This window comes from Notolabrus celidotus, chromosome 4 (genome assembly GCF_009762535.1).
Source record: "Notolabrus celidotus isolate fNotCel1 chromosome 4, fNotCel1.pri, whole genome shotgun sequence".
In the NCBI taxonomy this organism is placed as follows: domain Eukaryota; kingdom Metazoa; phylum Chordata; class Actinopteri; order Labriformes; family Labridae; genus Notolabrus; species Notolabrus celidotus.
In genome coordinates this window covers 15641739-15664278 of record NC_048275.1, presented here as the reverse complement: position 1 = coordinate 15664278, position 22540 = coordinate 15641739, and the positions used below count along the sequence as shown (strand labels likewise).

The 22540-nt window shown below is 40.4% G+C and overlaps 1 protein-coding gene across 1 annotated transcript in view; it reads right to left on the bottom strand.

The window, feature by feature from the left end:
• Nucleotides 1-22540, bottom strand: part of adam12 (ADAM metallopeptidase domain 12) — a 124560-nt gene that overhangs the window by 92882 nt on the left and 9138 nt on the right. Inside the window, exons 2-3 of the mRNA XM_034681058.1 lie at nt 11310-11434; nt 5553-5626 (exon numbers count right to left, since the gene is read on the bottom strand). Coding sequence (XP_034536949.1) covers nt 5553-5626; nt 11310-11434 — 199 coding nt within the window. The remainder of the gene's footprint in view (nt 1-5552; nt 5627-11309; nt 11435-22540) is intronic.

Genomic DNA, 22540 nt, shown 5'->3' with positions numbered 1-22540 from the left:
TTCCTGCTGCAGAAGAATGAGAGGAAATGTTCTCACTGGGAAACACATGGTTTTGTGCAAAGAGCCAGTCAAGACGATGAACACGTCCAGCTCATTGTGTTTCAAGGAGAGGAGCTGAAAAAATGTTTTCAACAAACAACAGCATGCTTGAATAGGGTTGTACTGACTTGCCGGGACTAGACATCTGTTGTACCTTCAGTCATGAATGTAAAGAAGGTTATTATCCTGTTTTCTGTTGTTGTCTTTATTTTCATGAGAGTTGAGTGTTAATTTTAATAGTAGGCATCAAATGTCTGATTTTTAACTGCATATCTGATGGGAAATCTTTTCCTATTTGACTTAAGAATTTCACTAAATATATTCATATTTTTAATACTTATTCTGAAAATTGTTGGTTTTTAAAATATTTTTCCTCATTAAAAACTTTGGTTTCTTCATTTAGTTATGAAGAAAAAATGTATCCATCCCTCCTCCTACAAAAAAATGTAACTTTACAGCAATAAAACACACTGTTGCTCGTTCAATACATAAACCCTTTACAAATTGTATCCAACAAAACCAGCTTTGGTCAGACTGGACAGTCGGAGTGTCAATTGAAGTACAAGTCATGATAAGATGCAAGACAATACGATACAGTATGTTGCGTTATAACATGACACGATATGATGCATTATGTTACGATACGATACGATACCTTACGATACGATGCAATACGAAATAGTATGTTACAAAAACATTACAGTGTGATATGATAAGATACTATAGGATATGACACGATCGGAGTGTAAATCATAGGAAAAGTCATGATACGATACCAGATGATATGATACTGTATGTTATGATACAGTACAATACTGTACTGTACAATGCGATTCGTTTGGACAGTTTGTATGATACATTATGTTACGATACAATACAAAAAGATAGCATACCAATCCAGTATTATATAATATGAAAAAATACTTGACAATATAGTACGCTACTAATCAATGGGGTATAATGGCATACAATACGATAAGACAAAATATGAAAGGTTACTATATAATACAATACACTATGATAATGCAATACAATACGATAGGACACGTTCTGACACGTTCTGATGAGATAGAAAATGATAAGATTAGATTCCATAAGTGATGATATAGTCTTAAACAGCACAATGCAGTACTGTATAAAATATGATTTTAAACGATATGATACAGTAATATATGACACAATAAGACGTGATACGATGCAATACGATAAAGTATGCCTCACTGCGATACACTTTAATACAATACGATTCAATATGATAAAATATCATTGGGAAAGTAACAGAATGATAAGATATGGCACTGTAACATATGGTGGCACAGTGCAATAGGATGTGATATCAAATGACATGATAAGATCTGATACAGTACATCGCCCACGCCAAGAAGTGGGAAGTTATAATACTTAATGTAGAAAAGTTTGGTCGTTAGGCCAAGCTGTATATCTTAGATATATGTTTGATATATCTCTCTCTTACACACCAATAAATTGGTCCCCAAGACAGAGCTATTTAAGTCTTTAATCAAGACAAATGTGGAATGTCCCATACGACCACCATTAATCATCTGAAGCTGAAAGATGAATAACCGTGCCATTGATCAGTGCTACACATCAAAGCTGCCACTGCAAGCAAAAGTTTTATGTCATAGAACTCTGTATGCACTGTACCTCATTTAAGCCTTAAATATAGTGTATGACTTCCCCTTTGCTTTGTGGTAGAAAGAAAGTGGGAAAACATCTCTTCCTTTTTAAACCACGTGGGATATAGATGATAATATGTTGCAGCGTGTAAGACATGTATAAGAGAAGTTAAGCGGAGAAGTCGTGTTCCAATGCCACAAGTGACACAAATGTTTAGCGCAGTACAGATGCATTCTGTTCACTGTCTTTTGCATCTCATTCTTTATTCTAAATGTGTGATCCCAGGGTCTGGCAAAAAGTAACTCAAGAAATGACTTGTACCCCACAGGGAGAGCAAATCAAGTCAAAGCAAAAGGGTACAAGGTGTCCAAATGCTAAGAGACTCTGACTCTCTTAAAGACACTGGCACGATATCCAGTCCTGAAGGACATTCTGTTCTCACACAAACACACACACACCACCACACTGTAGACCCCACTGATTTCTCTCCTCAGTAGATCTGTACTTGTCTTGCTGTAGCCAAGTTTTCCTGGGACTGAGCCAATCGGCTTACAAACAGCAGTTTATTAATTGGATCTGGTAGCATGTTTGTATTGGTGAGCACTGGTATAATTTCACACTGGCCTTGGAACAGGTGTGCTGTGCAGCGGTGCCAAATGAGCAAAACTGCATGGACTCAGCAGATTCAAGCAAAAACGAATGAGCCGTCACAGAAAAGCTGCCATAACTCAGCAAAAAGAAGCAGCATGTACTGACCTCTGCATTTAGATCTATTCTCCTTATTTAGCATTAAGGTTCAATAACTCCCACACTGGACCGCTGCTATCTTTCTCTCCTGATTTTCCAAGGATTCTTTGAAATAATACAGAACATATACTCATTTATTCTTTAAAATTTGACCCTTTATTGGGCTACCACATGAAATAGAGAATTGCAGTTCAGTTTTAATTAGTTATTTGATGACAAAAAGATAATTGATTGGTAGCTCTGTTTACAAATGCAGCCCTCTTTTCTGGGTGAGCAATGGCAAGAAAAATTGTAAGAAACTCTGAAACAAGAGTCATTGAACTTTCCATAACTGAGTGAGCTTCTGCTTCAAATCTACACAAGAACCTTCTTTGTTTTGGTCTAGACTCACATAAGGGATCTTAGGCATTGTATTGGTAATTTAACTGTGTGTTTTGGTTAGCATAAGAGGTATCAAATCAGTTTTGTGCACATACCTTGGCTCCACAAGCACAATATGTCATCATTTATCAGGGTGGTTCTTTGGCTTCCCATTTCACAACTGAAGGTGTGTTGTCCATTCTATATACAGTCAATGGTACAAAAACAAATGGTCTGTTTTTATTAGTACTCTCTCTAGTCTTCAGAAGACTCAAAGCGCTTTTAGATTACAGGTCATATTCACATAGTATCATACACTGATGGCAGATGCTGCTATGTAAAGCACCCATCAGCATTAACTAATCACATCCAAACACCGCTGGCACAGCCACCAGGGGCAGTGTGAGGTTAAGTGTCTTGCTCAAGGACACTTCAGCATATGGACAGCGAGACCTGGGATCAAACACTGACTTTCTCATTAAGGAACAACTGACTCTACTTCTAGGCTTCAGCCGTGAGTCTGTGAAAGTTTTTGGCTTTGTTTTTTTTATCTTTTTAACATAAAAAATTCATATAGTGAGTTTTGTGGTTGTTGTAACATCCAAAAGTCCAACCTCTATATACAGAAATCTACTCAATACAAGCTTGTGTTAAACTTGAAATGTAGAGTGGCCCAAAAGAAAAAGACATTGCTATGAGTAATTTGAGGATATCCAGAGTGACAGCATGCATCAGCAAGTGAAGTCAGGAGAGATGCTTTGGGAAAAGGAAATACATTTGTGTCTCTAAAGTGCTCTTATTACAAACACTGTCTTTTAACTTCCATAATCTGCCATATTTTTTCAATGCTGGGCATTGAAGCTCAGAGACACTGGAGTGGTTCAGCTAACTTGACAGTACATGAGGTGTCCAAAGTGCATATAATAAATAAAGAAAAACACATCTGAGCAGGACTCAGTGTCGCCACAAAAAAAAATATTACTGTAAATCATTCTGAAAACCTAAAGCCCTTCCCTTTTCCTCTCATGCATCCCTATCCTCACTTCTGCCCAGACTGAATACTAACAGCCTCGACATAACAGACCCATGCTGAGGTCAGAGACCACCTGTTCTGGGTTGGCTGAACTGGTGAAGCGACAGAGGACACATCTGGCCTGACAGGGAACAGGCCGGATGGGAATGGCAGCAAGCTCCCGGGCTTCAGGCTGGTGACGGATGACTCACAGCTGATGCTGAGGTCACTGCAGGTCACATGAAGAACGGGGAACAAAAGGGTCGGTGGGGACAGGGTTTTCTATGGCGTATGTCACTTCCTTACAAGGCCTTTATACTTAAGGAGTTTTGTATTGTAACTGGCCAGTACTGAAATAATACTTGTAAGGGTTGGTTTGAGTCATGGGTGGAAGAAATAAATCAAGGGCAGATGTGTTTAAAAAGTTATCTGTCAGCAGAATTAAGTGTTTGCCTAACCTTTTGAAATCTGTGAAAAAAAGGAGGTTTAATGGGAAATATCGCAGAGCAGTTTGCTGTTAAATGTCAACTGTACAAGAGAGACTGTATGCGTTAATTACTAACACGGGACTACCACCAGATCCGTGTCCGTATCCGATCCGATGTGTTTCGGCTTTGTGCTCTCTCATCCGTCAACACTAACTGGTTGCCTTTTCGGATCGTAGCACGGAGCAGGAACGCCGGACTGCTGGAGTCATGTGACCGAGGCTTTCCCATGGTAATAACTGCATTAATGAATATCCAAATCCTGTCCTCATCCATGATGTCTTTATAGTCCTCTGAAAATCTCTGATCTGGAGGGCTCCGACGTGCTGGATGAGAGACACAGCAGGAATGCAAAGGAGCAGATCCAGTGGAAGTTAACCCATTGACTAGAATAGAAACCCATCGGATCTGGTACCAGGACGGATAGGAGATGGACCGGAGACCGACCGGACACGAAACTGGTGGAATTTGGTCGTAAAAACTAGTTTCATCATTTAACTTCCACGAGAGAAGCTTTTTTCCCTTTTCAAACTCCCACCGTGATGCTGTTTAAATAAAGCAAGCTGCCTGAAAATCTCTGCAGCTGACTCATGTTTGTCTGAGAGTAACAACGATTGAAGTCTGACCAGTCACAGACCAAGTCCATCACCCTAATGTCAATATCTGTATCCCAGAGCAGCAGAGCAAAATATGCCTACATTCTTGTCTGAATAAGAACCATGGGTCAGAACTCGACCTGAGACAACGATGTCTCCGTTCTTGTGAGATTGCCAATTCCCCTGGACGTGTAGCCAGCCTCGCTGCAATCTTTCCTCTCTGAATGAAAAGTTGGTGTGTGTTTGTGTATCTAAATATTTATGAACTCCAAATGATCCCCACCCCTTGTTTCACAGTTCACTGTGTGTTCCTCTGCAATCTGGAGGGGAGAGGAGGCATGAGGAGAGGGGAAGCAAAGGAAAGAAGAGGACGAGAATGTCCTGCAAGCTCTCTTCTGCCTCATTCTTTATCAGCTTTCATCTCTCGGCCCTTCAGAGAGGCTGAACCATAAAAGAGTCCAATCAGTGGGGGATACATTATTTTCTCCCTACTTGAATACTCTATAGTGTATTAAGCCAGACCCAAACAACTTCTCCTCTTGGACAGCTATGAAAGTCCAGCCATTCATAGCTGGTAGACTGGGTGTATCCATCAGTAGTATTCCATATATAGTTTCCCCTGATGCTCACAATGAGAATGGAAAGAACATTTTAATACATCAAAGTAAAACTCACTCATTTTTCTCCAGCAACAGGATCAGCTGTTCACCTTCGGCACGTACCAGCAGCTGGAGTGACGCAGGATAACTCTGAAAGACAAAAAGATGATGTGAGTGTTGAGGTGGTGCCCGGATCTCACCCATCCTGCCTGTGGATCAGGCGTTTGCTTGAAGCTTCACCTCACTTTGACACACAAGCTCTACACAAGGCAGGATGTGGCAAGGCACAATGGTGTCAGAGGAACAGGAAGACAGCTTCCACATCCTACACTTCCAAAGTCGGTGCACAACACAAAAGCAGGTACATTGAAGTTGTTTCAAAACTTAGCCAACTTGAGTTTTCCATCCAGACTGACTTTTTTAAGGTTAGAATCCTCGTCTTTTATCAAATGAGTCCATTCTTAAAATTACACTTTAGCAGTGTTTCTCTAATGTATTCAAATTGACTGTTAACCTTCCTATGAGGGAATGGGAATCGCAGATGACTCACAATCCAATAATGATATATTGCATTACAATTATATAATGATACAAAGACCACAAAATGCCTTTAAACAAGCAAGTGCAGGATTTATTTCTTTGTTTACACTGAGACGAAACAGAATACACCATTTTAGTTTGTTAATTAAATTCACAGACCTAAAAAGAACTCTAAAATTTGTATAAAAAAATAGACATTTATTTTTTTTAACAATCTTTTGATTGGGTTTTGCTCTTAACAGAGGGCAGAATCAAAATTAATGTAGAAAAATACAGTAAATAGATACAAAAAGACAGCCCCTGACCCACCATGCTCAAATCTAAAAAAATAAACTTATTTTATATTAACTTGTATGAGCTACACATCGTATTCACTGGGATTTCAATAACTACAGCCAGGTCTTTTAACAGTCTGTTTCCATTCCTCTGTAACCTTCAGTTTAAAATTCTGCTGTATCAGCACCGATGTAAGTCTCGTGCATCATGTTAGTTTGCTGCACGGGAAGCCTGAATCATAACTCTGCATTGAATATACGTTGTAGCCCTGTACCTACACAGAAGCCTACATACATAGAATGTATCTTCCAAGAGGCTACCTCTGGTCTCAAATATGAAGCCTATGCAGGAGTATTATAAGCTGTAGTTCATTGAACGTCCGCTTGATGCTGGCTGCAGAAACTGCTGAAACCACATACACTCCAATGCAAAAAAAGACGATCTTTGCAGCATTAATAAACATGTTTACAGCCAGGTTCAAAAAATGCCTAGGTCTGAACAGCTAATTTCTCTATCAGCACACACTGTACGGAGGGGTGGATTTTTTTCTAACGTGACGGTTCAAAGAGATATTAAGATTACAAATTTTGCCCATTTAAGGACATGACTGACTTGACTAACAGGCAGGAACACTGTAGCCGTTGGCTAGGAGGTGCAAAGCCTATATACTATATACCTATAGCCTATACTCTTTACTTCACCAAACCAATATGGGTTGTGCCGACGATTGGCTTCAAAACAGCGCTTCAGAAACAGATGGGTGACGTCACGGATACTACATCCATTACACAGTCTATGGTACCTTCTCAAAAATGAAACTGCTTAAAGTAGACTGCAAGCCCTGTGATTGGTCCACTGAGTAGCACTGTCATTTTCTATATTCACAACAATTCTGATACAACTGACTAGAGTTCAGTGGCCGTACATTATATCTCCTCCGACGTCTCCACCTTCACCTTTCCTCTCATCCCTGCATAAAGAGCTGGAATGGCATTTTTCTTCCTTCCTTTTTGCTTTTAAAGGTAGCTTGTGTATCTTTTTACTTATTTTCACTACTGTTGAACATTAGCCAGCTGCTGTCTTCTTCTACTATTTTTGTGACTGTCAATCTCCTCTTTCACATTACCCTCGTTAATGTCATTAGCACCACCACAGGGAGTCATGAAGTAGTGATGCAGTGAGTCAAATTGGCGGGGATATCAGTGCGACATATTGATAATTGTATCACACAAGCCAGGATGATGATCAATTTTTTATTTATTTTTTTAAGTGATATTTTTTGCCTTTTGCCTTTATTTGATAGGACAGCTGAAGAGAGACAGGAAATGTTGGGAGTAGAGAGCGGGGGAAGACATGCAGGAAATGGTCGACCGGCCGGGAATCGAACCAGCGACCCCTGCGACGAGGACTGTATCCTCTGTATGTGGGGTGATGATCTATACAGTTTTAGCCTTATCCAAATTTTGTCCCACCCCTAGTTTTAATTGACAGTGATGGTGTCTGCCTCTTATGGAATCACTGGATTCAAATTCACAGGAAACCACACATGCATAACTTTATTTCATTAATAATACCCCAACTCTCTGCAATGATAACTCTCTTAATAATACTATATCAAGCTATTTGTGCAAAGGTAAATTCTTGCCCAACAACTGTGATGGCGATGTGATGTGACCGTTTTGGTGCCACTGATTTATAGCTGGAAGAACCTGGGACGATTTGATCCTAAATCAAATCTCAAAATGGCACATTTCCAGAAAACTGCTCAAGGATGACTTGACGCTTTTCAGAAAATAGTTATCAGAGGGAAGAAATGCCAAGAGCAGCAGGATGGAGGCACAGTGTATTCATGCCTAAGGCTAAAGCTGTTATTAGACCGGTCTTACAACATGGTGATAGAAAAATCAAGAAACTGTCAGTCCGGTCCGCAGCGAAAGAAGGACAAAGAGTTCTGTGTAACCCGTTGATTTTTCAGCTGTTACTCAAATGTTTCCTTCTTTAGTGACAGCTCTTCGGTCTGCTGCTTTGTCTATGAGTGAGCGTGTCTATGGCTGTTTGTGAGTGTGGCTGCAAGTGTGTGGAGAGTGGATGTCACTTTAAGTAATGACTCTGCAATACTTTACGGCAGCTTGATAACCTTCTATTGGCACAAGGAGCAGATATATAAATCTGTTACCCGGGGGGGCTTAAGTCTTTGTGAAATGAGACAATCACCAGCTGCCCTGGCGGTCATTTGAGAGAGGTCAGGTTGTAGATAGCCTGTTGTGAAATCATTGTGTTTCCTCAACAATAATGCCCAATGTCAGCAGCAGCTGCTGGTGAGGCATATCTGATGTAGCTGTAAAAGAGGGGTACTTAATTAAGTTGCTAAAGTTACAAGATGCACTTTCCTCATGCCTATTTTACTGCACATGAATGGAAATATATGTTATTAACACTCTGCCCTTTCTGTATTGACAGACTTGTGGGAGGCTGAAAAAAGACCCCTCTTGGATGATGACTTCCCTGCATCAGGATACAAATATCTGATTGCTCAAGGAGTTTCAACAGCTACTCTCCTGTGGATTGAGTTTCCTTATGTTGTGGCACAGGAACCACTTCTATTTGTAGTAGATGGGACAGGCTGATTCACAAGTGTAGATAGTCCAAAGAGGGCTCATATGGTCATAGAAATGTATGTATGTGTGCTTTTTAGTCTAACATATATCTTGGTTTGCTGCATCTTTGTTTTCCCATTTCAAAACAAACTGTTTATGTTTTCAGTAAAGCCCTCACTGTTCCTCTACTTCCTTTACTTATTTATTATTTTTTTTATGACAATTATTGTTATACATTTTTCTTTGTGTTTCACCAATGCTCCTTTAGTTTATTGAATTGTGTTCTATTCTTTCCTTGTCGATTGTACCTTGTTTAAGGTTGTACCAACCCCTGTTTTGTTATTGTTGATGTTGTTTTTGTCATTGAGTTATTAATAGTCTGACTGTTCCTGTTTTGTTTTGTTTTTATTTGTCTGTTTTTTTTTTTTTTTTTTCTCTTTTGAAAGATTCATGTTTTCTATTTGTCATTGTCTGTCTGTCCTCTAAAACGAGATGGCACATCTCAAGGGGTTTATCCAAATAAAATAAATCTATTTCCTCTGTCTCACAGCATCAAATTGCACGCTGCAGACATATAATACTGTTGTATATATGACATAAGGAAGATAAAGGTTGGAGATTTCGAATAAAAAGTTGAAAATATACGCAAAAAAAGTCATACGTTTGTTAGAATAAAGTCGTAAAAGAATAAAAGTTGTAATCTTACATGAGTAAAGTCATAATTTTTATGAGAAGAAAGTTGTTGATTGGCAAGGACGACTTTTTACAAGTATGACATCAGAGCAATAAAAGAATGATGACATAATATTATGAGAATACAGACATTTTGGGGTGCTGTTGCCCTGGCAGTCTAAAGGCTGATTTATACTTCTGCGTCGCCCCTACGCAGCAGGGGCTGACGCGGACATGAGCCCCACATACTTGTGCGTCGGTGTCGCGCAGCAATTCTCCGCCGAAACGCCTGAGGGCAGTGCGGTCTCTCTGATAGCCGGTCGCCTGCTTCCGTTCCTGCTACGATCTCTGTTTACTTTTCCACATCGATTCAGAGCGTGTTAAGTTAATCTACAGCTGATACATGTTGCTGTTTATCATACAGACATGATTACATGAAGAATAGAGAGGAGGAGATGAAATACACGGCCGATGTGTGGCCGATCCCGGAAGTGCTGTGAATGCGGGAAAGACAAAGCCGTCGAGCGGACCAATCACAGAGCTTGCAAACCGCGTCGGCTCTACGCGTAGTTACATTTTGTAGGAGGTGCACGTCAGCTACGTGCGTAGGCCTCTGCGTAGGTACGGGAGCTACGCGGACCTACGGCGTAGGCTACGCCGTCGATTCGACGCAGAAGTATAAATCAGCCTTAAGCGTGGCCATATATACAAAGTCTACATTCCTCAACGGAGCGATCGCTGTCCTATCCATTTAAGGCCAAAATGCCCAACAACGTTACTTTAAAAAATAGAGAATACAGCCGTATTGCAGAAGAATATATTAGCAAAAATATTAAAAATAAAGTTGTTATAATTGAAGTCTATGGTTAGCCTCTATTCTATTTTGAGGGGGATTAGTGCAAGAGCAACCAACTGCCTGGAAAAATGAGGAACATGAAACATCTTGTGAAGTGTTGGGTTCATAAATAACTGAATATCCATTCTTTTAGCACATTAGTGATATACGGTATCCCTATCAGGACTCTAAAAAGACTGGACCTTTCTGAGGAAGGAGCACTGAGTATGCTTCTGTAACTGCTATTTGTCCTCGACTGTAGCACATAACACCACAGTGTGATCCACGTTCTTCATTCTAGTGCAAGCGGCCGGCTTCTGTTATAATAACCTCTTATATGATGTCTTACCTAAAGACGAAGCATAGCCTGTAATCGCAAGATCTCTCTCATAACATCCCACTTCAATCACGTAGATTGACAATTTTAATCTTTTAATTTACAAGTTTTCTCTGATGAAAGTATGACTCTTTACGACTTCATTCTTGCAACTTTATTTTTGTAGCACTGGGACTTCACTCTCGAAAATCTCAATGTTTTTCCTCCCTTGATGTGGCCCTTATCCTCCATCGTGTAAAAGGCTGACAGGAATAATTTCACAGAAGCCCGGCCTTAAGAGTAAACTCATATTCAACAAACAGAGGAGGGGATGCTTCTGAAAGAGGGAGAGGGAGCTGGGAAGAAAGAAAACCACAAAAGGGAACCAACAGAGGATAAACAGAGCTAAAGAGCCGACTTTCTACTGAGGAAAATCAAGCAAGCGGGGAAACGGGCAACAAGGGAGGGAATCATATGCCGTGTTTATGTCAAACAGAAAAACAGACATCTGTACTTGGCTGAGCTCTCGGAAACAAACTCGGAAGCCAGCTTATTTGCATTGAACGAGTGCTGCTGAGAAGCTCTTTGAGTATTTACCCCAGCCGTGAGCTGGCAGACAGGTCTGCGCTCTTTGCCCTGCAGCAGCAGCAGAGGAACAGTGATCCCATAGCGTTGCGGTTTGGTTGCTCCTCCTTGTTTCTCAGCCTTGCCAGGTATACTTCCTGTAAAAAAAAAAAGAACAGATAATCAGAAAAGGTTAAATGATTCACTGGAAACATCACACCACAAATATCTGCCAGAGTTTATCCAGTTTATTGTGTGACTTTGGCATGCAGATAAAAGGGTCAGGGATATCTCAGCTGTTCCGTGCACTCCTAAAAAATTTAAGCACACCAAATAGGAGAGGAGCCCACGACGCAATGCGAGGGACTACTTAAAATTGTGCATTGCAATACTAAGAGAGGGTAAAAGCTATCTCTTGTTCCTGTGAGGAGACGTGCAGTCCCCAAGAGGGCCTGTGCAACAGAACCACAGCCACAGACACAGCATCAATAATAGATGCTCCCCCACAGTCATGAGAAACTCCGCCTTTACGCTACACCCAAACAGGAATGGAGTTCAAGAAAATAAAAACAACCTGCAAGGTGAAATTGTCCTTTCAAGATCGTATTTCTTTTACTCTTTCACCTCATGAAGTCGCTCAGAAACTGACACTTCAATCTGTGACTGCCCTGTGTTCTCTCCCTTTAAACTCTCTCTCTCTTTCTCTCTCTAACCCATCATTTTGCTTCTCTTTCAGAAGTGAAATTAGCAAAGTTTGGAGCCAATTATGCTGATTAGCTCTTAAAAGTCTGCTCAGTTGGGAAGCAAACAGCATGGGATGTACTGTATATATAGCATAGGATGAAATATAACAAACCGGATCAGTGGCTTCAAGCAGAATGTGGGAATCACAGTCACAATTCCCTCCGCTCTTTCAGCTCTCCTCCCTTTTCTGAGGCTGTCCCTAATGCTCCCACGGTCTCACTGAGCATGTCTGTATTGTAGCGGGCCCAGCAGGCTTCCTGTGAAGCCCAATAAATGTTACAAACCCAGAGAGGAGCTGTGGAGATGTGAGAGGGAGCGCGGGAGGGGAGGGGAGAGGTTGTTTGAGGTTTCACACTCCTGCTTTCACCAAAGGGAGACTGAGAAGGCGTGCTGCGTCTGTATTTACTGTACTTCTAAGGGTCTAGACCTGTTCACTAATCCCTCGAGATGCGCATCTGTTTGTCAGCATCATGTAGGGTTCAGCAGTACTAACAGCAGTGACAATACAGTCTGTCCAACCTTTCACCTTCCTCCTGCTTTCCTCACAGATAGTGATGTCTTCATTTTCGAGCTGTCTGTCTCTTCAAAGTCTGACATCCTTGCTACCACAACTGCACTTCTTACAACTTCAAACAGTTTGCGGTGGCGGCTGTCCTGAGCTCTCAGTGTGGTCCCAGACTCTCCATTTATCCATGTTGGATAATAAGCTAACAAGGGCATAAAAGGGGCCTCCTGTAATTAACAGGGTATTGGAACATGTGCTGTTGGTAGTTTGTTGGTTTTAGTGGTGCATGAAAACCACAGCAGACAGACGGAGCAGCATGACTGAGACCACAGGCTGTGGCTTGAGTGCTGTTAAAAAGCAGCTATAAAAGAAGAGTCAAGTAGACATCTTGTTAATAAAAGACTTTTAAACCTCCACTGGTGTCCCTCGCCATTCATTTAGAGCTCTCAAATACTGACTGGGGTTTAGCGGTCAAATAACGGCACAGGGGGAAACTAAAGCAGGTGTACACACAAAACAAACTAGTTTGTACGGCAACATTTCATCAGACTGCAGCTGAGGGCAAAAGTATTTATAGTATTTCCGAGTGGTCACACTTGGCAAAAAGCCTGCCATCATAAAAGAGCAGGCGAGACAACAATGAATTACACACTGTTGACTATCTTTCCTCAAAGGCATTCTTTCATTGGTGTTGCAGATAGAAATACAAATCACGCCGACTGACTCGCTTCTTCACACTTGAAGCGTGAAGCTTCCACGCTTGTTAGCTTGTTTGTGTCAGAAGATTATTACCAAAAAAAACACTGCCGCACCCCCAATTCAAGAGATTTAAAAAAACTGCACAACGGTTTAACAAGCACTTTGTTTGAAGCACACTGACCTCCTCGACGCGTGAAGAAATGGGCATGTGTACTGCTAAAAAAAGATGCAGGCTGTGTGTGAGTTAGTGTGCTGACTTTAGTACGAGCTGAGTGAAGATTACAGTTCACAGGCAGCTTCTATCATTGCTCCCCCAAAAAGCAGCATTTTCCTTCAAACAGCAAAGAAATATGGCACTCATGATCATTCTCATGAGCTTTATCCTCTTTGGGAACCTTTGAAATTCAAACCAAAACTGGGTTAATCCCACATGTTTTCTGGAGAGTATCTTGATTGCTAAGCCAAACACAGTTGTATCCCCATATTGGACATGAGGGAAAATCAGCTACGGGTCATACATCTTAAAAACACGAGTCTACATGGAAGCCAAAAACATCTCCTCCCCCTCTGCTCTGCCTCTCAATAGTCACAAAAACACATCTCTTTTTCAGCTTATTCCATTTTGATAATCTATCAAGGATATTTTTTGCATAGCCTTTCTACTGTCAGCAGGAGTGTATTTCAGATTGTCTGCTTTGCACAATTTGAATTCAAAAAGGAGCTAGTCCAATTTGCTCAGCAGGGATGTAACACAACCAACAATAAAAAGGAACAAAATGAGCTGCAATTACTTCAGGCAAACAGAGGGGCACTGGGTGAGACAGGACAAAATCCATCTTATTTTGTACCATTTGTTGCTCTTACATTATCTCTCTGAGGCGAAGGATATATACATAGTGTAGAAGTGATCAAAACAGGCCACAGGACACACATCATGCAACAAGTTTAAGATGCATGTACAGCATTACTTACGTCTCCTATTAATCTACAGTAGAACAAGAACGTACTGATATCAGTTCACACCTAATACTGCTCTATCAGCAATGTGAATATGGAGTCCCTCCCTTGAGATGAACGAGACACTGAACAACGTAAGGGAGGTCAAACCAGGAGGATGAAGGACATGCGATAATCTTCCGGCAAGGTGTTGGAGGAGAGTGCAAAAGAGAGAGAGAGAGTGAACGTCACAGTGGGACTTCAGAGACCGCCTGCAATCTGATTAGCCTAAAGTAATATTTGCATACAAATTATGTACAGCATACTGTGAATTTCATGAAAATACTGCACCCTGCCTGTTCCAGCGCAGGAGTAAGAATATAACTTTTTAATTGAGATGAAAAGTTTACCTCTGATTTTTGGGAATGCCAGCTGCCAAAATATTGTCATCACTGATACTCCATGAACCCATGTACCGGACGTTCTCTGTCAGTTGGGTTCAAATTCAAGAAGGATAATTTACACTTTAATGATTAGTCTTAAAAGTTTATATCTACCACCTGAAATTAAAATCTTTCCTTTAATTACAAAGCTCTTAATGGTTGGGCACCACTGTATCTTTAAGAGCTCTAAGCACCATTACGCCTCTCATATTGTGCTCCTAGAACATTTATTTAGTTAGGGCTGACTCAGGCTTAGGGTTGCAAAATTCCGGGAATTTTCAAAGTTGGAAACTTTCCATGGGAATTAACGGGAATAAACCAGGAATTTACTAAATTGAAGTTTGGCTCTTAATCGGGAACTTAAATATAGTTGAGGAAAATATATTTTAGCATAATCCTGACTAAAACAACCAGATTTCATGCAAGTACAGTTGAATATCTATGCTATTCTTCAATCAAATGCACATAGCACACTGCTTACTGCAGGGCTATTGATACCACACCCCCTACATGCACTGTGCATTCCTCCATCACATGCACAGATGATTTCTATTTTGGATGGATGTCTGCTTATAACAAAACCAATATTTATGCTTGGATATGATACCTTTCCATTAAATTACCCTCAATTCCCAGTTAATTCCCATTAATTCCCATTAATTCCCTTAAATTCCCATGGAAAGTTTCCAATTTGGAATATTTCCCAAATTCCCCAGCTTAACTTCCCATGAAAATTTTGGGAAATTTTCCACCCCTTTGCAACCCTACTCAGGCTCAGACCAGCTCTCAGTTATGCTGCTATAGGCTTAGACGGGCACACTGAGCTGCTGCCTTTCCCTCTGTTCCTGCTATCTGTCTTTTGTGTCACTACCTTTTTTTCTTCACGTCCCATTGAATTTACTAACAATAGGTCTGCCTGGGAGTCCCTGAGCTCCCTTGTCCCGTAGGTTCCTCCTGATTATTGCTGCAGTCAGCCTGCTGCTGTGGACCTGCCAGACTCCAGCTTCAACAGCTATTAACATCAGTCCTTCCATTGGTATCGTAGTATAGTAAAACTACTTTACTCCATCTGCTTGAACTGGTTTATCATTGTTACTCCTTTTATCATTGTCATAATTCTAAATACTAAGAGCAGATCTGTCGAGTCTGGCCAGGCTCCAGGTTTCTACCTGTTAACACAGTTTTTGCTTTCCACAGTTACTTGCTCAATGCTGCTAAGTGCTTTGCTCAATGTGGATAAAGATTACATAAAAAAAATCATATCTTATCTTAATGTTGGGCCTTTGTAAATTATTTAACCATGAGTGGTCTAGACCTGTTATTTTCTTCTTTTTTTTTTGAAGTGTCTTGAGATCACGTTTTTAACGAATTTGCACAATATAAATTATTATTATGTAATCACTATTTTGAAAGTCTTTGTTTTATTAATTTTTGGTGCCATGTGTTTGTGACAATTTAGTTTTTGTTTACATTATTTGTAGTTTCATGCTACTCATCGTTTATTTGCTCAGATACTTAGTTTATTTTTCATTTCCATTCTTGATTTTTATAATTGGCTGCTATTGCATCTTTGTTTTATGGATGATGTGTTATTTTAAATAATTGTTTTTCTTGTTTTTGTTTTGTTGTGTGGAGCCCAGGAAGACTAGCAACCACAATGTGGAAGCTAATGGGGATCCTAATAAATAAATAAATACTGTCAATAAATAAATAAAGGTAGATTAAAGATTTATTGATCAGCATTGGGCTCACTCATTCTGCTGCTGATGATGTGATAAAGTCTTAAACTTTGATACAGCTACTGTACATAATGGTCCCAACAGTGAGTTTTCTTTTTGGTTGGCATGACCTTTCATTACATGACATAATTACACAAATGAATGCTGTTGATTTTCATATGGATTTGATAAATTTCCAATTAATCAATTGAACTATGAAACAACATGTGACTGTGGGAACTGTCCAAAGCATACCCCTTACCGTCCCTTGCACATGATTGAAAACGATTTGGTCAGCCCAATGATCCAGAACCCAATGGTATTGAGTTTAGGATTGAACAAAAGTCAGATATCCAGAAAATACCAACATCTGAGAACTAAGGAGCATGAAAACTTTTGGCATTTTTCTCAATAACCTTTTGTCTTAGCTGCTCTTATTGCAAAGGCCTGATCTCACCAGCTTTGAATAAAGGTCAAATATGAAATATGAGGACACACAATGGGCCCCAGAGACGTGACTTTCATAATAACAGCGGATCAGCGAATAAGAACTCTGATTATGGATTTAATAATGGTGAAGATTTAATGTTCAATACATTCATGGCAGCAGCGTAACCAGCCCTCCCAGCTTCCAATCAAACCCCCATGACGTGTCTGTGAAAGCCCTGAAAAAGAGAATCTCAGCCAACAGTGACTCACTGGATGAGGCTCTTTAAGCAGAGAAAAGGAAGAGAAAGTTCTACAATTATACACAAGGACAACTGTCTTTAAATAAAACAGCATAGTGCCAAAAACGCTGACAACTAAGCAAAACACAGCAGGGGTGAGTTCAACTGCTGGAATTGGAATCGACGGAAATGTGGCTGTAACCCAGAACCATTTCTGAGAGTGCCTACTGCATTGATCATACTTATTGATTATGAAGTGGCAGCATATTGAGCCAGGCTCAAACGACTGCTTGGACAAGAGATAGGTGTTATTGTCAGTGGGCAAAGGTCTGTTCTGTCTTTTATTCTTTGTCTCTTTTGTTTCATGTTCACTAATTCATGACATGTAAACAAGAGTGATATCTAAAACAAAACAGGAAGCCATATGTCCATCCACATGAAAGCTTCAGAATTGTATTGTTAATGATCGCAGAATTAATTGTTGAAAACCTCCTCCACCATCACACTCCTTCCAGTAACCTGCGTTCCTCACATGCCAACCTCCTGTCTCCACCTCACAGAACCAAGCACCAAACCTGGGGGGACAGAGCCTTCTCCGTAGCCGCCCCCACTACGGGGGTAATATGAACAAAAGATAAACAACACTCCCGTTCCTGTCTGGACAGTATACAGCTACAGCCAGCAGTTTATCAGCTTAGCTTAACTTAACATATATACTGGTCATGGGATAGCAAGCCTATCTCTGTCTGAAAGCAACAAATACAAACTCACCATTTAAACCTTCATCCGAAACTGAAATTTTCAGTATCCGACAACATCAGATGAGTCTTGGTACTTTTCATCAGCATTATGTCACCACAATAGCAGCAGTGGAGACATCTATTGAGGCATGAGGCTAAATAGAAATACTAGAAACATCTATTCTGAGTACTTTTAACAGTAAAATATTCTCTGCTTTGACAACACTGTTATAGGCCTGAATATCAGCCCTGTGTCTTTCCATCTTTCCATCTTTCCTCCCTCTGGTGCTTTGTGGTTGTGAGGGACAGCTGGCCTCAGTCATGAATGGTACACCCCTAAGGGACACTGTCCACTGTTGTAACAAATATTAGTATTTCACCCTGAATAGAAGACAACCCAACCTTCTCCTGAATTATTTCAATGAAAAAAACGGTCTTAGTTGTCCCTCCATCGTCTTCAATTAGTCCAGAACGCCGCTGCAAGGCCGTTGACCAAGTCCAGCCGGACAACCCACATCACTCCGATTCTATCTTCCCTACATTGGCTTCCAGTTAAATTTAGGATTCGTTTTAAGGTTCTTGTTTTTGTGTATAGAGCTCTGCGTGGTCAGGCTCCTGGATACATCGACGACCTGCTCCACCCCTACCTCACCAGTAGGTCACTCAGGTTCTCTGGCCAGGGCTTGCTGGTCGTACCTCGAGCTTGTCTAAGGACAAAAGGTGACCGTGCGTTTGAAGTGGTGGCACCAACATTGTGGAACGCTCTTCCAGTAAGTATTCGCTCAGCTGTCTCTGTTGTTGCCTTTAAAAAACTCTTAAATACACATTTATTTAAACAGGCCTTCGACTCACCTTGTACAGACTAATGTTTTAATTATCCTATTGTCTGTTTCTTTTACTGTTTTATGATTTCATTTGAATATTTTTCCTGTGAAGCACGTTGTGATTTAATTATATGAAAGGTGCTATACTAAATACAATTTACTCACTTACTTATATTGCGGTAAATACGGTAAGTAAATAGCTGCTAATACAGTCTTTACAAATTAATCTGGGATGCTTTGGCTTTCCATGGTTGCCATGGTGCACCATTTCTAATTTGAAAGTCTTGCATATCCCCACATTGCTGGGTCTTGGTTGAAAACACTACCACATTTAAATGTCAGATGATGCTTGGGAAGAATTTTTAGAATAGAAGAATTTGCAGTTTCTTTTTTTTTCTGGTAATCTATGCTTCTTTAATACCTGCAAGACGCTACAAAGATACACAATGTAAGTTCTGACGATCATTTTGTCCCTTTATTGATGATTTTGATTGCATCTGTGAGTCATGTAAGTGGATCAAGTTAAATTTTGCCCTTTATTCCAATCTAGAGATGAAGCTGACATCATGTGGTTTCACAAAGGTTAAGGGTTTGACTGATTCTTTCAGTAGTTTTTATCGTTGCTGTAAGGTACCCAGGAAACTTTACAGATCAATACATCAGAGTGGTATTGATCTTTCATTTGACTCTGGACAAGAAAGCATTTAAACCACAATGTTTTCAAACTCAGGAGGCAGATCACAGAGCTGGTGCTTTATATCCACACTGAAACTCTTCATGTGTTGAAATGACCATGGGGAAGCACTTAATTCAAATGTGCTCATCATGGTCAGGCCAGGACCTTAAGAAAGCTCATATTTGATATGTAGGATGCAGATTGTAAAATGCATATTTCACAGGTTAAAACTTCTGAAATGGTATCACCTCCAAATCTAGCTGACAAATAGTCTGTGGTAAGAGTGGTAAGTCACATAGAGATGCTTTTACAACATCAAAATCCAGACTAACAGAGGAACATTCTGAAACACTGAAACAACTGGTTGAACAGGATTTATTGTGATGTAAATACAAGGCTTTCCATCACACACTCACAGAGGTTATACACAGGATGAGATTCAGAGAAAGAGATGACAGGAAGTACAAGAAGAGCGTTGCTTACTGCTCAGGTTTAATAAAGATCTCTGTGTCTTTGTAGTTTTTTTAAGTTCCTCTAGACGCTCCAGGTTCTTTTTCTCTTACACAAGAAATCTGAAAGTACAGATGTTAAAATGTTCTCATCTTTTAGGTCAAAGTGAAACAAAGGAGTTCTTCAAACACGACTAGAGCTTCCTGTATACATCTAATTACTGATTCCGTATGAAAACACCACTGACCTAAATACAGCGACGGTTTGCTACACCTACATTAGCCCCCTGGATATAAAGAGACCTTAACAAAGGGAATGGCGAATGAAGCCGCTTTGAAACGGAGTACAGCTCATGATGATCTTAATAGAGCAATTCTTGGAAGCGAAAGTGGCATCCAAGCATTCCTGCAACATCAACCAGACAAAGATACCTGTGAGGACGTCTTCTTGACATTAATTAAAATAGCTGCAAGTCTGTAGGACTCCGAAGAACAGAGAAACATCAACATAATCTTTTGGGCCACATTACAGGTTGTCGTAATGAGACTTGTCACAGTGTGAAAGTCAGCGCTGAAACAAAGGCTGGGTTTCCTTTCAAAACAAACACTCGCACTTGCAGCACATCAAAGACAGCATTTTACAGTTCCCCTGTTTAAAGGCTCTGTATGAAACCTTGTGTTTTTTTTAAACATGAAAAAGCTCAACTGCTGTAGTTCATCTTCAAAATGATGTTCCTGGACTAATAGAAGACATGCATTGTCAAGAAAAGTAGTACAGCTGTTGCTCTCTGAAGTGCTTTCTACTTTGGTGCATACATCAACTGATGTTTGAAATTAAAGCTGGTGGAATAAAATGACTTTTTCAACTGACATCCAATGTAACAAACTGTACATTTAGGCTTCTATTCCCTGTAGTGTATGTTGCATTTGTCATCTTGCTGTTACATCTTCAGCAGCTTAATCTGGCTGGTTTATCAACTATGTCAGCTTTAGGGATGCAAAATATCTCAATCCAAAAAATATTGGTGGATAATGGGAAATTTGTATTACTATTTATTCTTATTATTCTGGTAATGCAAGTTATCACATAAAAGCACCAAATATAAGTTAGGATCATGTACTTATGGGCAAGCCAACATTCTGACAGTAGGTGCCGGTATCTGATGTGCCAGTACATGCAAAGAGAAAGAAAAAGCACAGTGGAAACAAGCTAAAGAGAGAGTATAAACCATAGACTGTATAAAATATGGACGTAGTATCTGTGACGTCACCCATCTGTTTCTGAAGAGGAGGGCTTTGAGCCTCCTAGCCAACAGCTACAGTGTTCCCGCCTGTCAATCAAGTCAGCTGTGCCTCTCATTGGAAGACTCGTAATCTCAATATCTTCGAAATTGCCACGTTAGACCCCCCCCTCACAGTGTGTGCCAATCGAGAAATGAGTTACCCAGACTAAACTTGTCTTTTGTATCAGGCTGTAAAAATGTTTATTTCTGCTGCAAAGATCATCTTTTTTGAATTGGTGTGTATGTGGTTCCTGGTACTTCCAGAGCCAGCCTCAAGCGGATCCTCGATGAACTGCAGTTTTTAGCACTTCCTCATTGGACTCATATTTTTAGACCAGAGGTTGCCGCTTGGTAAAAACTCAACGGTGTGAATGTTTTTCACACCTTTTCAAGTCATATTTGGCGTAATATTTGATGACAGGCTAAAATTTGATCGACAGGTAAGCTCAGTTGTTAAAAATAGTTTTTATCACCTGAGGATTTTGTCAAAAGTAAAGGGGTACCTGCCACAGAGAGATCTTGAGACGGTAATCCATGCTTTTATTAACAGTCGATTGGATTACTGTAACTCTCTGTATTATGGCCTGGACCACTCATTATTGCACCGCCTGCAGCTGGTACAAAACGCTGCTGCCCGTCTCCTCACTGGAAAACGTAAGCGTGACCACATATCCCCTGTCCTAGCTTCGCTGCACTGGCTCCCGGTTGCTTTTAGAATAGATTTTAAAATGTTATTGTTTGCTTTTAAAGCTCTTAATGGCCTAGCCCCCCAGTACCTGACCGAGCTACTCCAATACCATGTCCCTGCCAGGACATTGAGATCATCTGGTCAATTGCTACTGGTCACTCCCAAAACCAGGCTTAAAACCAAAGGTGACTGAGCCTTTGTGGCAGCTGCCCCTCGGCTCTGGAACAACCTGCCCCTACAGATCCGCTCTGCAGGATCAATCGAGATTTTTAAATCGTCTCTTAAGACACACCTCTTTTCCCTGGCTTTTAATCAACATTGAGTGGACATCTGGCATAATCTTAATTAGATTTTAATTTATTTTATTCTATCTTATTTTATTATCCATTTGCACTGTTTACGTATTCTAGTATTGTATTTCAGTATTGTATTGTATGCTATGTTTGTCATTTGTGCTGTTTTTGTCCTGTACAACACTTTGGTCAACTCCGGTTGTTTTAAATGTGCTCTATAAATAAAGTTTGAGTTGAGTTGAGTTGAGATAACCCCCAAGAGTAATATCATAGGTGTTCACTGCCCCGCCTTACCATGACCACACAAGCCAGAGTCATCAACTGCAGCCGTCATGAAGCCAACAAGCTGCCAGTCAGAAACAGCACAAAAAAGATATTATGTCACAAGTACAGGTGGTGTAATGTTAAAACCATTACCCAGTCAAAAATCTCCAATTTCATTTATGGTATGACTTTTTTTTTTATCTAAAACCATCTGGCAATCCTCAGAAATGATCTTGTGATCCCCATTGGTGTCAGACCCTAAGGTTGAGAATCACTGCAGAGGAGGATAACACAACTCATATCGGCAAAATGGGTGCTGCAAGTGTTCAGGAGG